Source organism: Cetorhinus maximus, chromosome 21 (genome assembly GCF_964194155.1).
Source record: "Cetorhinus maximus chromosome 21, sCetMax3.hap1.1, whole genome shotgun sequence".
In the NCBI taxonomy this organism is placed as follows: Eukaryota; Metazoa; Chordata; class Chondrichthyes; order Lamniformes; family Cetorhinidae; genus Cetorhinus; species Cetorhinus maximus.
Genome location: NC_135899.1, coordinates 80,550,876 through 80,566,209, shown reverse-complemented (window position 1 = coordinate 80,566,209; position 15,334 = coordinate 80,550,876). Strand labels below are relative to the sequence as shown.

General features: G+C 42.1%; 1 protein-coding gene across 1 annotated transcript in view; it reads right to left on the bottom strand.

Annotated features, from left to right (window-relative positions):
* LOC144696047 (mannosyl-oligosaccharide 1,2-alpha-mannosidase IA-like) overlaps positions 1–15,334 on the bottom strand; it is a 142,164-nt gene that overhangs the window by 14,475 nt on the left and 112,355 nt on the right. Inside the window, exon 9 of the mRNA XM_078567252.1 lies at positions 4,281–4,500. Within this exon, the coding sequence (XP_078423378.1) occupies positions 4,281–4,500 (220 nt within the window). The remainder of the gene's footprint in view (positions 1–4,280; positions 4,501–15,334) is intronic.

Below are 15,334 nucleotides of genomic sequence, written 5' to 3'. Positions count from 1 at the left end.
TCTTTAAAATGAACATATTATTTAATTGCAGAATCACTTCTGTCTTTTCTGCATTGCGATTGGATGGAGAAGGGTCTGAAATTCTGCTTCTGGTGTAATGTAGGTTTTATTGCTGTACTGACTGCATAAACTGTTATTGAGCAGCGCACTGGCTGCCCTGAAACTTCTGCATCAACTATTATGAATAATTAAACATGGTTGTAGTTGCATCTTCAATGCAGAAAGCAGTCTCACAGAGGAAGCAGAACTTCTGGCCTTCAATTCCAAATTAAAAGGATGATACTTAAAGATAAGTGTCTACATATGGGGAGAGATATTTATTTAAGCTCTTATCAAATTTTAAAATCAAGTTCAATTATCTATAAGCCTTAGGCAAGATCGAGGGTGGAGGGAAACACTGGAAATAACCAAGTGAAAGCAATTCTAATGCGGGGCGTAAGAACGATTCTATGGGCAAGTGAATGAGTGGCCCACATTTTAGTGATGAGTAGTGGAAATCAGCTTTGTGAAGAGGCGGCAACCAGATTTCCCAAATTATGCACTTCAGGGCACTATCACACCAGGGCTATGTTGTGTTTAATTATCCATATGAGCAGTGAAACCTGGGAACAGATGGAGAAAAAGGCAGCGCATTTGAAGAACTATGACAAGAAAACAGTGAATAGCCCAAAGTTCTTGCAAGATGTTGCATGTTCCATATGCGCTTCTCATTCAGGCCAAGTCAACACATAACCTTATAGATTGTTCTGTGCATCTCATGAAAAATCATACTTCAGGGAACATTTCCTCAAGAAGGATTTAAAACTTCGCACATTCACATCTTTCATCAAAATAATACCTAATTTTTTTTTTTACATTATCTTGTTGCCTGATGACACTCAGGTGGGTGCACATTTTGCATGTTCCCCTTCAATTTCCAACCTCTAAAAATAATGGACTAAAAACTGGACCCTGGTTCACCCATCTTTAGGGCATAAAATGGGGTAAAAAATTAGCAATTTTGTAGGGCTTTTACTTTTGCTGGAATAAGTTCAAAGCCATATGGGCATTCAGAAGGCTTTCAATAAGAAACTCATGACGAAGGTTAGAGAATGTGGAGTCAGGGGATTGAAAGATGACCGGAAAGCAGGAAACGGGAGGGAAAGAAGTTTCTAAGACTTCAGGTAAAGTTCCATGCAGGGATCTACGCTTCAGAACTAGCTGCATCCCTTGCCAAGCTGTTCAAGTGCAGCTACAACATTGGGAACCTACCCAACAATGTGGAAAATTGCCCAGCTATGTCCTGTCCACAAAATGCAGGACAAATCTAACCTGTCCAATTACCACCCATTAGTCCTCTCTCGATTACCAACAAAGTGATGAAAAGCGTCATTGAAGATGTTATCAAGCAGCACTTACACAGCAATAACCTGCTCAGAGGCTCAGTTTGGGTTCTGCAGGGCCATTCGGCTCCAAACATCATTACAGCTTTGGTCCAAACATGGACTAAACAACTGAACTCAAAAGTTGAGCTGAATGTCACTACCCTTGATAGCACTTGACCAAATGCAGCCTCAAGAAGCCTTAACAAAACTGAAGTCAATGGGAATCAGGGGACAAACTCTCCACTGGTTGGAGTCATGCCTAGCACAAAGGCAGATGGTTTTGGTTGCTGGAGGCCAAACAGCTCAGCCCCAGGACATCGCTGCAGGAGTTCCTCAGGGTAGTATCCTACAATTTTGAGCTACTTCATCAATGACCTTCTCTTCATCATTAGATCAGAAATGGGGAGGTTCATTGATCACTAGAGTGTTCAGTGTCATTTGCAACTCCTTAGATATGAAGCATCTTGCCCACATGCAGAAAGACCTGGACAACATTCAGGCTTGGGCTGTTAAGTGGCAAGTAACAACCATACCACACCAGTGCCAGGCAATGACCATCTTCAACAAGAGAGAATCTAACCATCTTCCCATAACATTCAATGGTACTATCTGTGCGGAATTTCAGACGATCAACATCCATCGGGTTACCATTGACCAGAATCTGAACTGGACCAGTCATAAATACTGTGGCTATGAGAGCAGGTCAGTGGCTGGGAATTCTGAGGTGAGTAATTCACCTCCTGAATCCCTGAACTCTGTCCGCCATCTACAAGGCACAAGTCAGGAGTGTGATGGAATACTTTCCGCTTGTCTGGATGAGTGCAGCTCTGACAACACTCAAGAAGCTTGACACCATCCAGGACAAAGCAACCTGCTTGATTAGCACCCCATCCACAAACATTCAAACCCTGGGTTGGATTTGTCCTGCTTTTTGTGTTCAGAACATACCTGGACAATTTTCCACATTGCCAGGTAGATGCCAATCTTGTAGCTGTACTAGAACAGCTTGGCTCGGGGCACGGCAAGTTCTGGAGCACAAGTCTTCAGTACTATTGCCAGAATATTGTCAGGGCCCATAGCCTTTTCAGTATCCAGTGCCTTCAGCCATTTCTTGATATCGTGTGGAGTGAATCAAATTAGCTAAAGATTGGCATTGGAGATGCAGGGGACCTCCGGAGGAGGCAGAGATGGATCGTCCACTCGGCACTTCTGGCTAAAGATTGTTGCAAATGCTTCAGCTTTATCTTTTGTACTAACGTGCTGGATTCCTCCATCGTTGAAGAAGCTCGACAATTCAGGTCAAAACAGCCCACTTGATTGGCAGACCACTCACCACCTTAAACATTCACTCCCTCTACCACTAATGCAGTGGCAGCAGTGTCTACCGTATGCAAGATGCACTACAAAAGCGTGCCAAGCCTCCTTTGATAGCACCTTCGAAACCCATGACCTACACCACCTAGAAAGACAAAGGCAGCAGATGTGTGGGAACACCACCACCTGCAAGCTCCCCTCCAAATCACACATCACCCTGACTTGGAACAAGGTTGCTGTTCCTTCACTGTTGTTGGGTGAAAAACCTTGAACTCCTCCCCAACACCATCGTGGGTGCACCTACACCACATGAAGGCAGCTCACCAACACCTTCTCGAGTGCTGAGATTTGCAAATGCCACCAAACTGGGGCGGGCTGGGGTTGGAGGTGGTGCGGGAAGTGTAAGTAATAATCCAGAAGACTACATCAAAATACAGGAAAATGCACTCTAGCAGAGTGGGTAGATAAATAGCAAATAACATTCTATATAGAACAGTGTGATGAGGTTTATTTAGTAGGATGAATCAGGAGGCACTTATTCCTTGGAAGGTAATAAACTAAACAGAACAGGGGTGCAAACAGATCTGGGAATGAAGATACATAAATCGCTAAAGGAAGCATCACAAGTTGATAAGGCTATTAAGAGTGCAAACGAGTCCTGGGGTTTTTTTTCTAAAGACATTGAATACAAAAGTAGGGAGGTATGCTAAATTGCCACTGAATCTTGGTTAGATTACATTTGGAGTACTGTGTGTAGTTCTCCCTACTAAAGAAAGTGCAGGAAAGATCTACAAGGGTATTACCAGGATTGAAAGGAGGAAACAATCAGGAACATTGAGGAGGCTGGGACACTCTTGAGTGAAAAGATTTGGAGGTGACCTGATAAACGCCATTAATGTTATGATGCAGTTCAGTAGGGTGGATGTGAAGAGATTGTTTCCATGTGTGAACGATTTCAGAATGAAGCAGCATAATAGGTCAAACAAAGAGTTTAAGAGGAACTTCATTACAGAATGGAGAGATTGTGGAAATTGATACCACGTGGAGTGACTGAAGCAGATAGCATTGACATTTTTGAGAGGATTGATAGATGCATGAGATGGAAATTAATAGAGGTATTATGGGGATAGGGTGAGATGAAATATTTAGAATGTGAGGAGGTTTGTGTGGAACCCAAACACCAGCAGAGAACAGCTGAGCCAAATGACCTTTTGGTGTGTTGTAGACTTTACATAATTCTATGTATTATAAATGGGTTAAGAAACAATTTAATGTACTTCTAGAAAGGCAGAATTGAAAAATGAGAAAATAGGGTTCTATCAAAAATTAAATTATATTGCATTACTATTCTGTGATTGCACACATACAGCAATTTACACGTTTGTGTTGCTACGCTACGCGCAATAATTTATTTTTGCATCAAAATTGCACAGTGCAATATGACAAATGTAATCATTAGAAGCACACAAAGGGATTCTCTATAATTGCATTGATGGATTTGTAAGAAATTCCTTCAATCACTATTTGACATCTAAAGTTGTTAAATATTAATACATCTGTTGATATATTTCTCAAAATCACAGTGCAAAATAGGTCTCTCACCTGAACGTCTGTATGATTCATGGCAGGTGATGGTGATTTCTGCTGCCAATTCCATGTAGTGTTTAGACAGATCTGTCGGTGCATCATCAGCTCCCATGGCTAACATCCCTCCCGAAAAACATGTCAGATGCCCCATTTTATGGTCTAGTATCCCTCCCCTCCATTCTGCAATATAGGTCAAACCACTGGCAGATTTTCGCACTAGATTTGCCTCTATTGCCTGTGGGGGCACAGAAAGAACAGCACATTTTAGTTTATGTGGCATTATGTAATATTCCTTTACTAATTCTGATGTTAGTTGAAATTGCAATGGTCATTTGTTAAGTTGCTGAACTAGATTACCAAATGATTGTTAAGCTCCAAATATTTTCTTGGAACAAATAAAAGTCCATTAGTACTATATTCCAGCACAAAATAGACATGCAACATTTTATACAGCTGCTATGAGGAAATTAACAGCTGAATATTACAAATAGCAAAATTGTAATGCAAAAAGTTGGTGTAAGCTTCTGGAAGCTATAACACATGATAAAACTAATACTCACCAAAAAAAGATATAGGCTAATTAAGGACAGCCAGCATGGATTTGTAAAAGGTAAGTAGTGTCTGACAAATCAAATAATGTTCTTAGAGGAAATTAACAGAATGTAAGGAAAAAGGAAATCCAGTGGGTATTATTTATATGGATTTTCAATAGGTGTTTGATAAGGAGACTTGTTGAAAAAACAAAGGCACATGGTATTAAAGGAAATGCAGAAACATAAGATAGGAAGTTGGTTACAGAATGGAAAATAGAACATTGGTGAGTGGAGACTTCATTGACTACAGAGATGCAACCAGTGGTACCCTATAGCAGTCAGTGTTTGAACCATTGTTCTTATATATATGATCTGGGCCTGGGCAGTGGGGTGGAATAACGAGACCATGGTAAACTGTAACAGTATTAATAAGATACTTCAGGAGGACATATGCAAGTTAGTTGCATGACATATGCAATTTAAAGCAGAGAAGTGTGAAGTGGTGCATTTTGGTAGGAAAAATAAGGAGAGGCAATACTAAATGATACAATTTTAAAGGGTTGCAGGAACAGAGAGATCGGAATGCGTACATACACAAATTTTTGAAAAGTGGCAGGACAAGTTGAGAAGGCTGTTAAAAAGGCATATGGGGTCACAGGCTTTATAAACTGAGGCAGAGTCCAAAAGCAAGGGAGTCATATAAATTACTAGTTAGGCCCCAACAGGAGAAGTGTGTTACTCTGGGGACCACACTTTAGGATGTGAGAGCCATAGAACATGTGCAGAGAAGATGCAATACTTCAGTTATGTGAAGAGACAAGAAAGGATGGGGCTGTTCTTTTTACAGTATAGAAAGTTAAGAGATTTAATGGAGGTGTTCAAAATCATGAAGAGTTTTGACAGAGCAAGAAACTGCTTCCACTGGTAGAAGGGTTAATAATGAGAGGACAGCTTTAAATTAACTGGCTAAGGAATCAAGCGACATAAGGAAAATTTTTTTTGTGAGTTGTTATAATCTGGAATATACTGTCTGAAAGGGTGGTGGAAACAGATTCAATAATAACTTTCAGAAGGGAATTGGATAAATACTTGAAAATGAAAAGTTTGCAGGAATATGGGGAAAAGGCAGGGGAATGGGACGAATTGCGCATGGACTGCAGTGGTTCAAGGCAGCGGCTCACCACCACCTTCTCAAGGGCAATTAGGGATGGGCAATAAAATGCTGGCCTAGCCAGCAATGCCCACATCCCATGAAAGAATAAAATAAAATTGGATAGCTCTTTCAAAGAGCTGGGACCGACATGATGAGCAGAATGATCTGTGTTATATGATTCAATGATCAGAAAACTCACCCTCTACTATGGCCTTGCCATAAAGCCAATGGGAAGACACACTGCTCAAGTAGTGGGGGATGGAGAGATCAACAGAACAGTGCAGGTTAGTGGATGCAGACACAGACAGTCACCATGGCATCACTCTGAAACAGCACATGATCGAAGCTTTCATACCCTTCTCTATTTCCTTAATCCCAAGGGAGTATTGCTCACCCATTCTTAGCTTATCCTGTCCTTTCTTGAAAATTCATTACGGCAACTGGGGGCAGAGAATAATGACGATTAGGAGGATGATGATGAGAAGCAGCAAGGAAGAAACTTTCTCCTTACGATGATAGCAACGAGGATGATGTTGAAGAACAAATGATGAAAACCAGGCCACATAGAACAAGATCCTGCCCCACATTGCTCGGTGCCTAACTTGCTCAATGCAGCCTTGGCATCACTGATTTGCTGTATCATGCACCAACTCATATACTGTTAACCGGCATGTGGCAGATGAATTAGATTATGTGAATCATGTGGCACCAAGTGATTCACAGATGATAACAGATAGGTATGTACTATCTTCCCAGCAGAGGCAAAGGAGAGGGTTCCCCATGTCTTTAAAGTCATGAAGCTCAAAACCCATGAGTACCCATGTTAAAAAATTCATACATGCAAGTTCTGAGGTCAGTTATTGGGACTGAGTGGCAATTAACAGTTATCTCTGCTATAGCATATATAAATATGTTCATTTATGAACATGTGTTTTTTTAACTGGAATGAGCAGAGAAGATAGCAGCTTCAGTGAATCTGTGACAGTCTCCTCCACCTCAAACAGGATGGGGAAAATTGGTGGCTGACACCACGGAAACACAGACTCCTGATGGCAGTGGGGGACTGATGAGACAGAACCCTACATATTGGCTTTCAGACACTGGGATGAGAGATGATGTCTCTTAACGCACAAAGGATCTGATATTTGCCACAAGGCCAATAGGCTGGCTGAGCAGTGGGTATACAGGTCCAGGGTCCAATACAATAGTAATGGCTGGAGCAACTCGGCTTTGGCTGCTGTTTCTCATAACAGTAGCACATACAAAGCTTCCACCGCTCTCCCTCAAAAAGTACACCAGCAACAGTTAAAAGATGACATTAGGTTGCTTGGGTATGAACTCCAGAAATACAGCTATTAGTGATTTCCTTTCAGGACCAAACTGCCACGATACAAAGGCCACTTCAGTCCGCTGACTCTTGTGCAGAACCTGAGATCCACACCTCTCATGATACTGACCCCAGGTTGTGCAGAAGGAGAATGAAAGATATATTTTGACATCTGGGGAAGTACAGGGCTGGATTTTACTCTCCCCATTGCTGGGTTTGAATGCACAGGGACATGTAAAATCCAGCGGGTTCCCTTTCCATCACTTACCCACCACCCCCAACCTGTCTGAAATTTTTTGGTGGGCTCAAGAGGTGGCAGGCAGCCCGTCCACCCTTGGGCCTATTGAGGCCCTTGAGTAGCCAATTAATCCTACCCTCGCCAGTATTTTACCTAATGCTGGGGGAGGCTCACACTATGTGGGCTGCTGTTGGGTCGGTGGACGGGGAATGGTGGCGGGGATGGTGGGTAGGGAAGGAAGCCTCCTTTGTGGATCCCCCAGACCCATCTGAAGCACCCCCCCTTCCCAAGTTCATCCTCCATTTAACCCACCCCAGAGCCTCTTGAACCCTACTCTCCATCCCCCTTGCTCAGACTCCTGACCCTGGACTTGCCTGGGCTCCTCGGGGTGGAGCTGCCCATTGTCCCAGCAGTGGCCACGACTCCTGACTGGTACTGCTGCAGCTATAGAGCAGTGGGCCATCCAATTGTCTAGCAGCTCTCTAATTGGGACTTCCTACCGAGATAAGGGCAGGAGTCTCGCCTTAAAGCAATTAACGCTATTCCCAGTGTTAAATTGCTGTGGGCCAGCCACTGGGATCATGGGCTCCCCCCTTGACATTTTAGCTGGGGGATGGGGGCGGGGACCACGGTCCCCTGTAAAATCCAGCCTATACTGCTGTGAGGAAAGATTAAGACAGATTATCTTCATTTTAGATTCCTTGTAATTAAAATAAGGTCTACATGTGATGAGTGTGCCACCCATCTCAGATGACACTTAATATTTTTGAATTACCAGGAAGCATGGGGAGCCTATTGTTTCCCCATTGCTTTTGCCATGGCAACACCGTGGCTAGAGTCGACTTGGAAACCAATCAGCACCCCCTTTCTCCTGTGATATAACCTGTTGTGATCATTTGAAATTTGGCATTCTTGAGTTTGTCCCAATGAGTGCAACATGAAAAACTTTGGCAACTTGTCTCTCTTTTTAGCTACATTCATATTTAATACTGATAAATTCACATTACGGATGTGGGTAGGGCTAATGTCAAACATATGTACACCATTTAGTCTGTTGAGTGGGAAAAAGACCTGGGTGTTACAATGCATGAGTTTCTAACGGTTAAGTGCTCAGAGGCTTTAACAAAAGCAAATAGACTATTAGAATATATTGCTAGGGAGGTCCAATATAAACCAAAAGGCAATATATGGTGCTAAATAGGTTGGCATCACTCAAAGTTAGTAAGTAACCCAGACTAGATGGGATGCATCCTAGGCTGCTGAAGGAAGCAAGGGTGGAGATAGCTGAAGCTTTGACCATAATGTTTCAATTTTCTTTGGATATGGACATGTCAGAGGATTGAAGCTCTGAAAATGTTACAGCTTATTCAAAAAAAGGGAAAGCTGTAGCACAAAGCAATAATAAAAAGAGCGGGAAGATACACATTTGGTGACAGTGAGACTCTGGTAATTAGGCCAGGTGGATATTTAGTTTTAATGGTCTGAACTGGAGGTAAGTACTGTGAGCTGGAGGCAGTTGCAACTTAAGTATGGCTCAAAAGGTGTATAAAAGTAGGAGGTTACTTATAGAGCATATAACTGCAGCACAGTGTATAATCATGGGTTGTAAAATGAATGGAGATCGTAAAGAGGGGGAAGCTGAGAATTTGGAGAGAGTTCTCTGGTGAGTAGGTCAAAGGGAAATTTAATTTTAACATTTAGAACTTAATTTAGAACTTTAAAAACTGAAAGTTAGCTGATGGTTAGTAGGTAACTGTGCAAGTCAGGTTAGCAGTTAACCGTATCAGCTAACCGTATCAGCTGTAACTGATTCCCTGAATACAAGTAATCACAATGAGCTGTAAGTTGACTGGACAGTTGTAAACTGGGTGTGTCTCAAACTGTATAAAAGTAGGTTTCTGCTAGAGTACAAACAGAGCTGTAGCACAGACTGTAACCATAGATTGCAAAGCAGAGAAAAAAGCCTGAGATGAGGCTAAATTACTTCACTCAAAAGGTTGTGAATCTTTGGAATTCTCTACCCCTGAGGACTGTGGATGCTCCATTATTGAATATATTTAAGGCTGAGTCAGACAGATTTTTGGTCTCTTGGGGAATCAAGGGCTATGGGGAGTGAGCGGGAAAGTGGAGCTGAAGCCCAAGAGCAGCCATGGTTGTATTGAATGGCAGAGCAGGCTTGATGGGCTATATGGTCTACTCCGGCTCCTATTTCTTGTGAGAGGTTTCTTTTGTCTTTAACGGTCAAGTCAAAGCTATACAGCAGGTTAGTGAGCTGGGTAAAATTAAGCAGATTGTGTTAGGAAGGGATTAAAGAATTAAATAATATTAAGAGCATTAATGTCTAAGGTCACATCAGGGAGAAAATAGTAAAAAGTTTTAAAGGTGCTGTAACTGGATACACAGAGCATTTGTAGCAAGAGATGAACTAACAGCACAAATAGAGATAAATAGGTTTGACCCTATAGCCATTATTGAGATTTGGTTGCAGGGTGACCAAGGTTGAAAATTAAATACTCTTCTGATAGCTCATTGATGTGAAGTGTTAACTCTGTTTCTCTCTCAACAGATGTTTCCTGAGCTGCATATTTCTGGCATTTTCTGTTTTTATTCCAAGATACATGAATTTCAAAAAAGACAGGCAAAATGAAAAAGGAGGCAGAGTAGCCCTGATAAAGGATATGATAAAAGCAGTAGTCAGAAAGGATGTAAACTCAGAAAATCAGGATACAGAGTCAGTATGGATGAAACTGAGAAATAACAATGGGCAGAAAACACTGGTAGGAAGAGTTTTTAGCCTCCTAAAGTTAATCATAGCGCTGGACACAGTATGCAGCAGGAAACAAAGGTAATGCAATAATCTAGGAGGACTTTAATCTTCATGTGAACTGGACAAACCAAATTGGCAAAAGTAGCTTGGAAGATAAGTTCAAGGAAAGAACTTGAGGGAGTTTCCTGAAATAATGTGTCAAGGAACCAACATGAGAACTGGCTATTTTAGATCTAGATTTGTGTAAAAAACAGGGTTAATTAATAATCTTGTAGTAAAGTACCCTCCTGGGAAGAGTGATCATAAAGTAATAGCATTTCACATTATGGTTGAGTGTGATGTAGTTAAGTCCAAAACTAGAATCCTAAATTTAGACAAAGACAATTAGAGGTAGCATTCCCTTGATTTTGAAATTCTTCCATGGTTTCACCCCTTTATCTCTATAACGTCATTTGGCCCTATAACCCGCTGATATCTGTGCTCTTACAATTCTGGCCTGTTGAGCATCCCTGATTTTAAGTGCTTCACCATTGGTGGCTATGCCTTCAGCTGCCAAGGACCTAAGCTCTGAAATTCCCTTCCTTAAACCTCTTTGCCTCTTTTTAAAACACTCCTTTAAAACCTACTGCTTTGAATAAGTGTTTGGTCATCTGCCCTAATGTCTATTTATCAAATTGTTTGCTAATGCCCCTTGAAATGCCTTGGGAAGTTCAACCATGTTTAAGGTGCTGGAAAATTGAACGTTGTTGCTGCTGAGGTACATTGGGAAATTGTGGGGATGACATAATGAGGCAAAGGAAATATAGGGCAGTTAAACGATTTGGGGATGGTGGGGGGAAAGGTAGCAGATGGAGTATAATGTGGGGAGGTGTGAAATTATCCACTTTGATCAGAGGAATGGTAAAGCAACATTTTTAAAAAAAAAGTTAAGAGACTTAATATCGGTATTCGGACTGATTTGGGGGTCCTTGTACATGAATCTCAAAGGCATGGTAAACCTTTACAAATGACTAGTTAAGCTCAGCTGGAACACTGTGTACAATTCTGGGCACCACATTTCTAAGAAGGGTGTCAAGGCTTTGGAAAGGCCTAAGAAGGTTTAAGAGGATGATATCAGGAATGGAAGACTTTACCTATGTTGCAATCCTGACACTGTTCTCCTTGGAGCAAAGAGAACTAATAGATACATTCAGAATTGAGCATTTTTTATTCTTTCATGGGATGTGAACATTGCTGGCAAGGCCTGCATTTGTTGCTAATCCTTCATATCCCTTAAGAAGTTGGTGGCGAGTTGTTGTATTGAACCGCTGCAGTCCATGTGTTGCAGGTATACCCACAGTGCTGTTGCAAAGGAAGTTCCAGGATTTTGACCCAGCAGCAGTGAAAGAATGGCAATATAGTTCCAAGTCAGGGTGCTGTGTGGCTTAGAGGGCAACTTGGAGGTGATGGTGTTCCCATGTGTCTGCTGCCCCTGTCCTTCTAGGTGGTACAGGTGATGGGTTTGGAAGGTGCTTGGTGAGTTGCTGCAGTGCATCTTGTATATGGTACATACTGCTGCTACTGTGCATTGGTGGTGGAAGGGGTGAATGTTTAAGGTGGTGGAAGGGGTCACAATCAAGCGGGCTACTTTGTCCTGGATGGTGTTGAGCTTTTAAGTGTTGTTGGAGCTGGACTCATCCAGGCAAGTGGAGAATATTCCATCACAGTCCTGACTCATGCTTTGGAGTGGACAGGCTTTGGGGAGTCAGGGGTGAGTTACTTACTGCAGAATTCCCAGCATTTGGCTTGCTCTTGTAGCCACAGTATTTGTATGGCTGGTGCAGTTACGTTTCTGGTCAATGGTAACTCCTAGGAGTGAGAGAGTTGGTTGGATTCTTCTCTCTTGTTTGAGATGGTCATTGTCTGGCACTCAAAAGCTCATGTCATACATCAGCCCAAGCCTGAATGTTGTCCAGGTCTTGCTGCTTATGGACACAGACTGCTTCAGTATCTGAGTCGTGAATGGTACAGAACACTGTGCAAACTCATTCTCTTCCCACAAGGTTTAAAATAATTAAGGGAGGGTTTAAACTAACTCAGCAGGGGTGTGGGAACCAGGAGAGAATATTAGAAAGTAATACCAGAGTGCATGGAATGCTGGGAGAGGCAGATACCACTAAAATAGGGAATAGTAAGTTAATAGATGGAATCAGAGTAAGGGAGCAAGTAATGAAGTCTAAATCAGGGTTACACTGCATGTACATGAATTGGGGAGTTATGGGCACAGATTGCCTTGTGGGATTATGATGTTGTGGCGATAACAAAGACCTGGCTTAAGGAAGGGCAGATTTGGGTATTAAATATTCCTGATTACAAGGCGTTCAGAAAAGATAGAAAAGGGGAAAACGGAGGGGTGACATTTTTGGTTAAGGAGAGTATTGCAGTACTGGAGAAGGAGGATGTGTTAGAGGATTCAAGGACAGAATCGATTTGGCTAGAGCTAAGGAATAAGAAGGGTGCAATTACATTGCCTGGTGTAATATATAGACCACCAGCTAGTGGGAAGGATATAGAGGAACAAATTTGCAAGGAAATACAGAGAGGTGTAAACATCATAGAGTAGTTATAATGGAGGACTTTAATTGCTCATATATAGACTGGAATAGTGGTAGTGTAAAGGGCAGTGAGGGACAAGCATTCCTAGATTGTGTTCAGAAGAATTTCCTACAGCAGTATGTGTCCAGTTCAATAAGTAAGGAGGCACTGCTAGACCTGGCTCTTGGGGATGAGGTAGGCCATGTGGATCAAGTGACAGTGGGGGTAACATTTAGGGGGCAGTGATCATTACATCATAAGGTTTAGGATGATGGTGGAAAATGACATTGGTCAATCCAGAGTAAGAATAATCAACTGGCAGAGAGCGGACTTCAATGGGGCAAGAATGGAGCTGAGCCAGATAGACTGGAGCCAAATGTTGGCGGGAACAGTAGCTGAACAATGGGCTACCTTCAAAGAGGAGATGGTTTGGGTACAGTCAAGGTATGTTCCCTCAAAAGGGAAGGGTAGGACAAACAAATCCAGAGCTCCCTGGATGACAAAGGTGATAGAAATTAAGTTAAAGAAGAAAAAGTGTGCTTACGACAGGTGTTAGGTAGCAAATACAATTGAGAGCCAAGCTGAATACAGAAGGTTTGGAAGGGATGTGAAAAAGCAAATATGAGAAGCAAAGAGGGATTATGAAAAAGACTGGCAGCTAGCATAAAAGGAAATCCCAAAGTACTCTTTAGGCACATCAATAGTAAAGAGGAGTATGGCCAATTAGAGACCAAAAAAGGGATTTACGCAGAGACAAGAGGCACGGCTGAGGTGTTAAATGAGTACTTTGCATCTGTCTTTACCTACGAGGCAGATGCTGCCCAGGCCATGGTGACAGTGGAGGAAACTCAGTCGCTAGAAGGGTTTAAAATTGATGAGAAGGTATTGGATAAGCTGTCGGTACTTAAAGTTGATAAGGCACCGTACCTGATGAGACGCATCCAAGAATATTGAAAGAAGTGAGAGTGGAAACTGCAAGGGCACTGGCAATAATCTTTCAATGTTCCCTGGATTTGGGGGAGGCGCCAGAGGACTGGAGAATTGCAAACATTACGCCCTTGTTCAAAAAAAGGTTCTAAAGATCTGCCCTGCAATTACAGATCAGTCAGTTTAATTTTGGTGGTGGGGAAACTTCTAGAAAAAATTATTCGGGATAGAATTAATAGTCACATGGAAAAATGTGGATTGATTCGGACGAGTCAGCATGGATTTGTTAAAGGAAAATCATGTCTAACTAACTTGGAATTTTTTGAAGAGGTAACAAAAATGGTTGATGAGGGCAAGGCCGTTGATGTGGTGTATACGGACTTCCAAAAAGCATTCAATACAGTGCCACGTAACAGACTTGTGAGGAAAGTTGTAGGTCATGGAATAAAAGGGACAGTAGCAATGTGGACATAAAATTGGCTGAGGGATAGGAAACAGTAATGGTTAATGGATATTTTTTGGGCTGGAAGGAGGTTTGTAGTGGAGTTCCCCAGGGATCGGTATTGGGACCCCTGCTTTTCATGATGTATATAAATGATCTAGATCTTGGTGTGCAGGGGATAAGTTCAAAGTTTGCGCAGGACACAAAACTTGGGAGAATTGTAAACTTGAGGACAATGGTGTAGAACTTCAAAAGGATATTGACACATTGGTGGAGTGGGCAGATAGGTGCAGATGAAGTTCATTGAGGAAAAGTGTGAGGTGATACACTTTGGTACAAAGAACATGGGGAGACAGTATAAAATGAAGGATACTATTCTAAAGGATGTGCAGGAGCAGAGAGACCTGGATGTATATGTACATAAGTAATTAAAGGTGGCAGGACCGGTAGAGAGAGCTGTTTCTAAAGCATACAGTATTCTAGGCTTCATTAATAGCAGCATAGAGTACAAGAGCAGGGAGGTTGATTAACTTATATAAGACACTGGTTAGACCTTAGCTGGAGTATTGTGTACAGTTCTAGGCACCACACTATAGGAAGGATGTGAAAGCACTGGAGAGAGTGCAGAAGAGGTTTACGAGAATGGTCCCAGGGATGAGAGACTTCAGCTATGAGGAAAGACTGGAGAAGTTGAGACTGTTTTCCTTGGAAAGGAGAAGGCTGAGAGCAGACTTGATAGAAGTTTTCAAGTTTTCAAAATCAAGAGGGGTCTGGACAGAGTAGATAGGGAGAAACTGTTCCCACTCTTAAACGGATTGAGAACCTGAGGGCACAGTTTTAAAGTGTTTTACAAAAGAAGCAAATGCGGGGTGAGAAAAACCTTTTTCACACAGCGAGTGGTTAGGGTTTGGAATGCACAGCCTGGATGTGTGGTGGAGGCAGGTTCATTTGAGGCATTCAAGAGGGCATTGGATGATGATTTAAATATAAACAATGTGCAGGGTGATGGGGAAAAGGCAGGAAATTGGCATTAAGTTAAAATGCTCAGTGAGCCTTTTGCAGAAAAAGATGGGCCAAATGGCCTCCTTCTACATGGTAACAATTATGT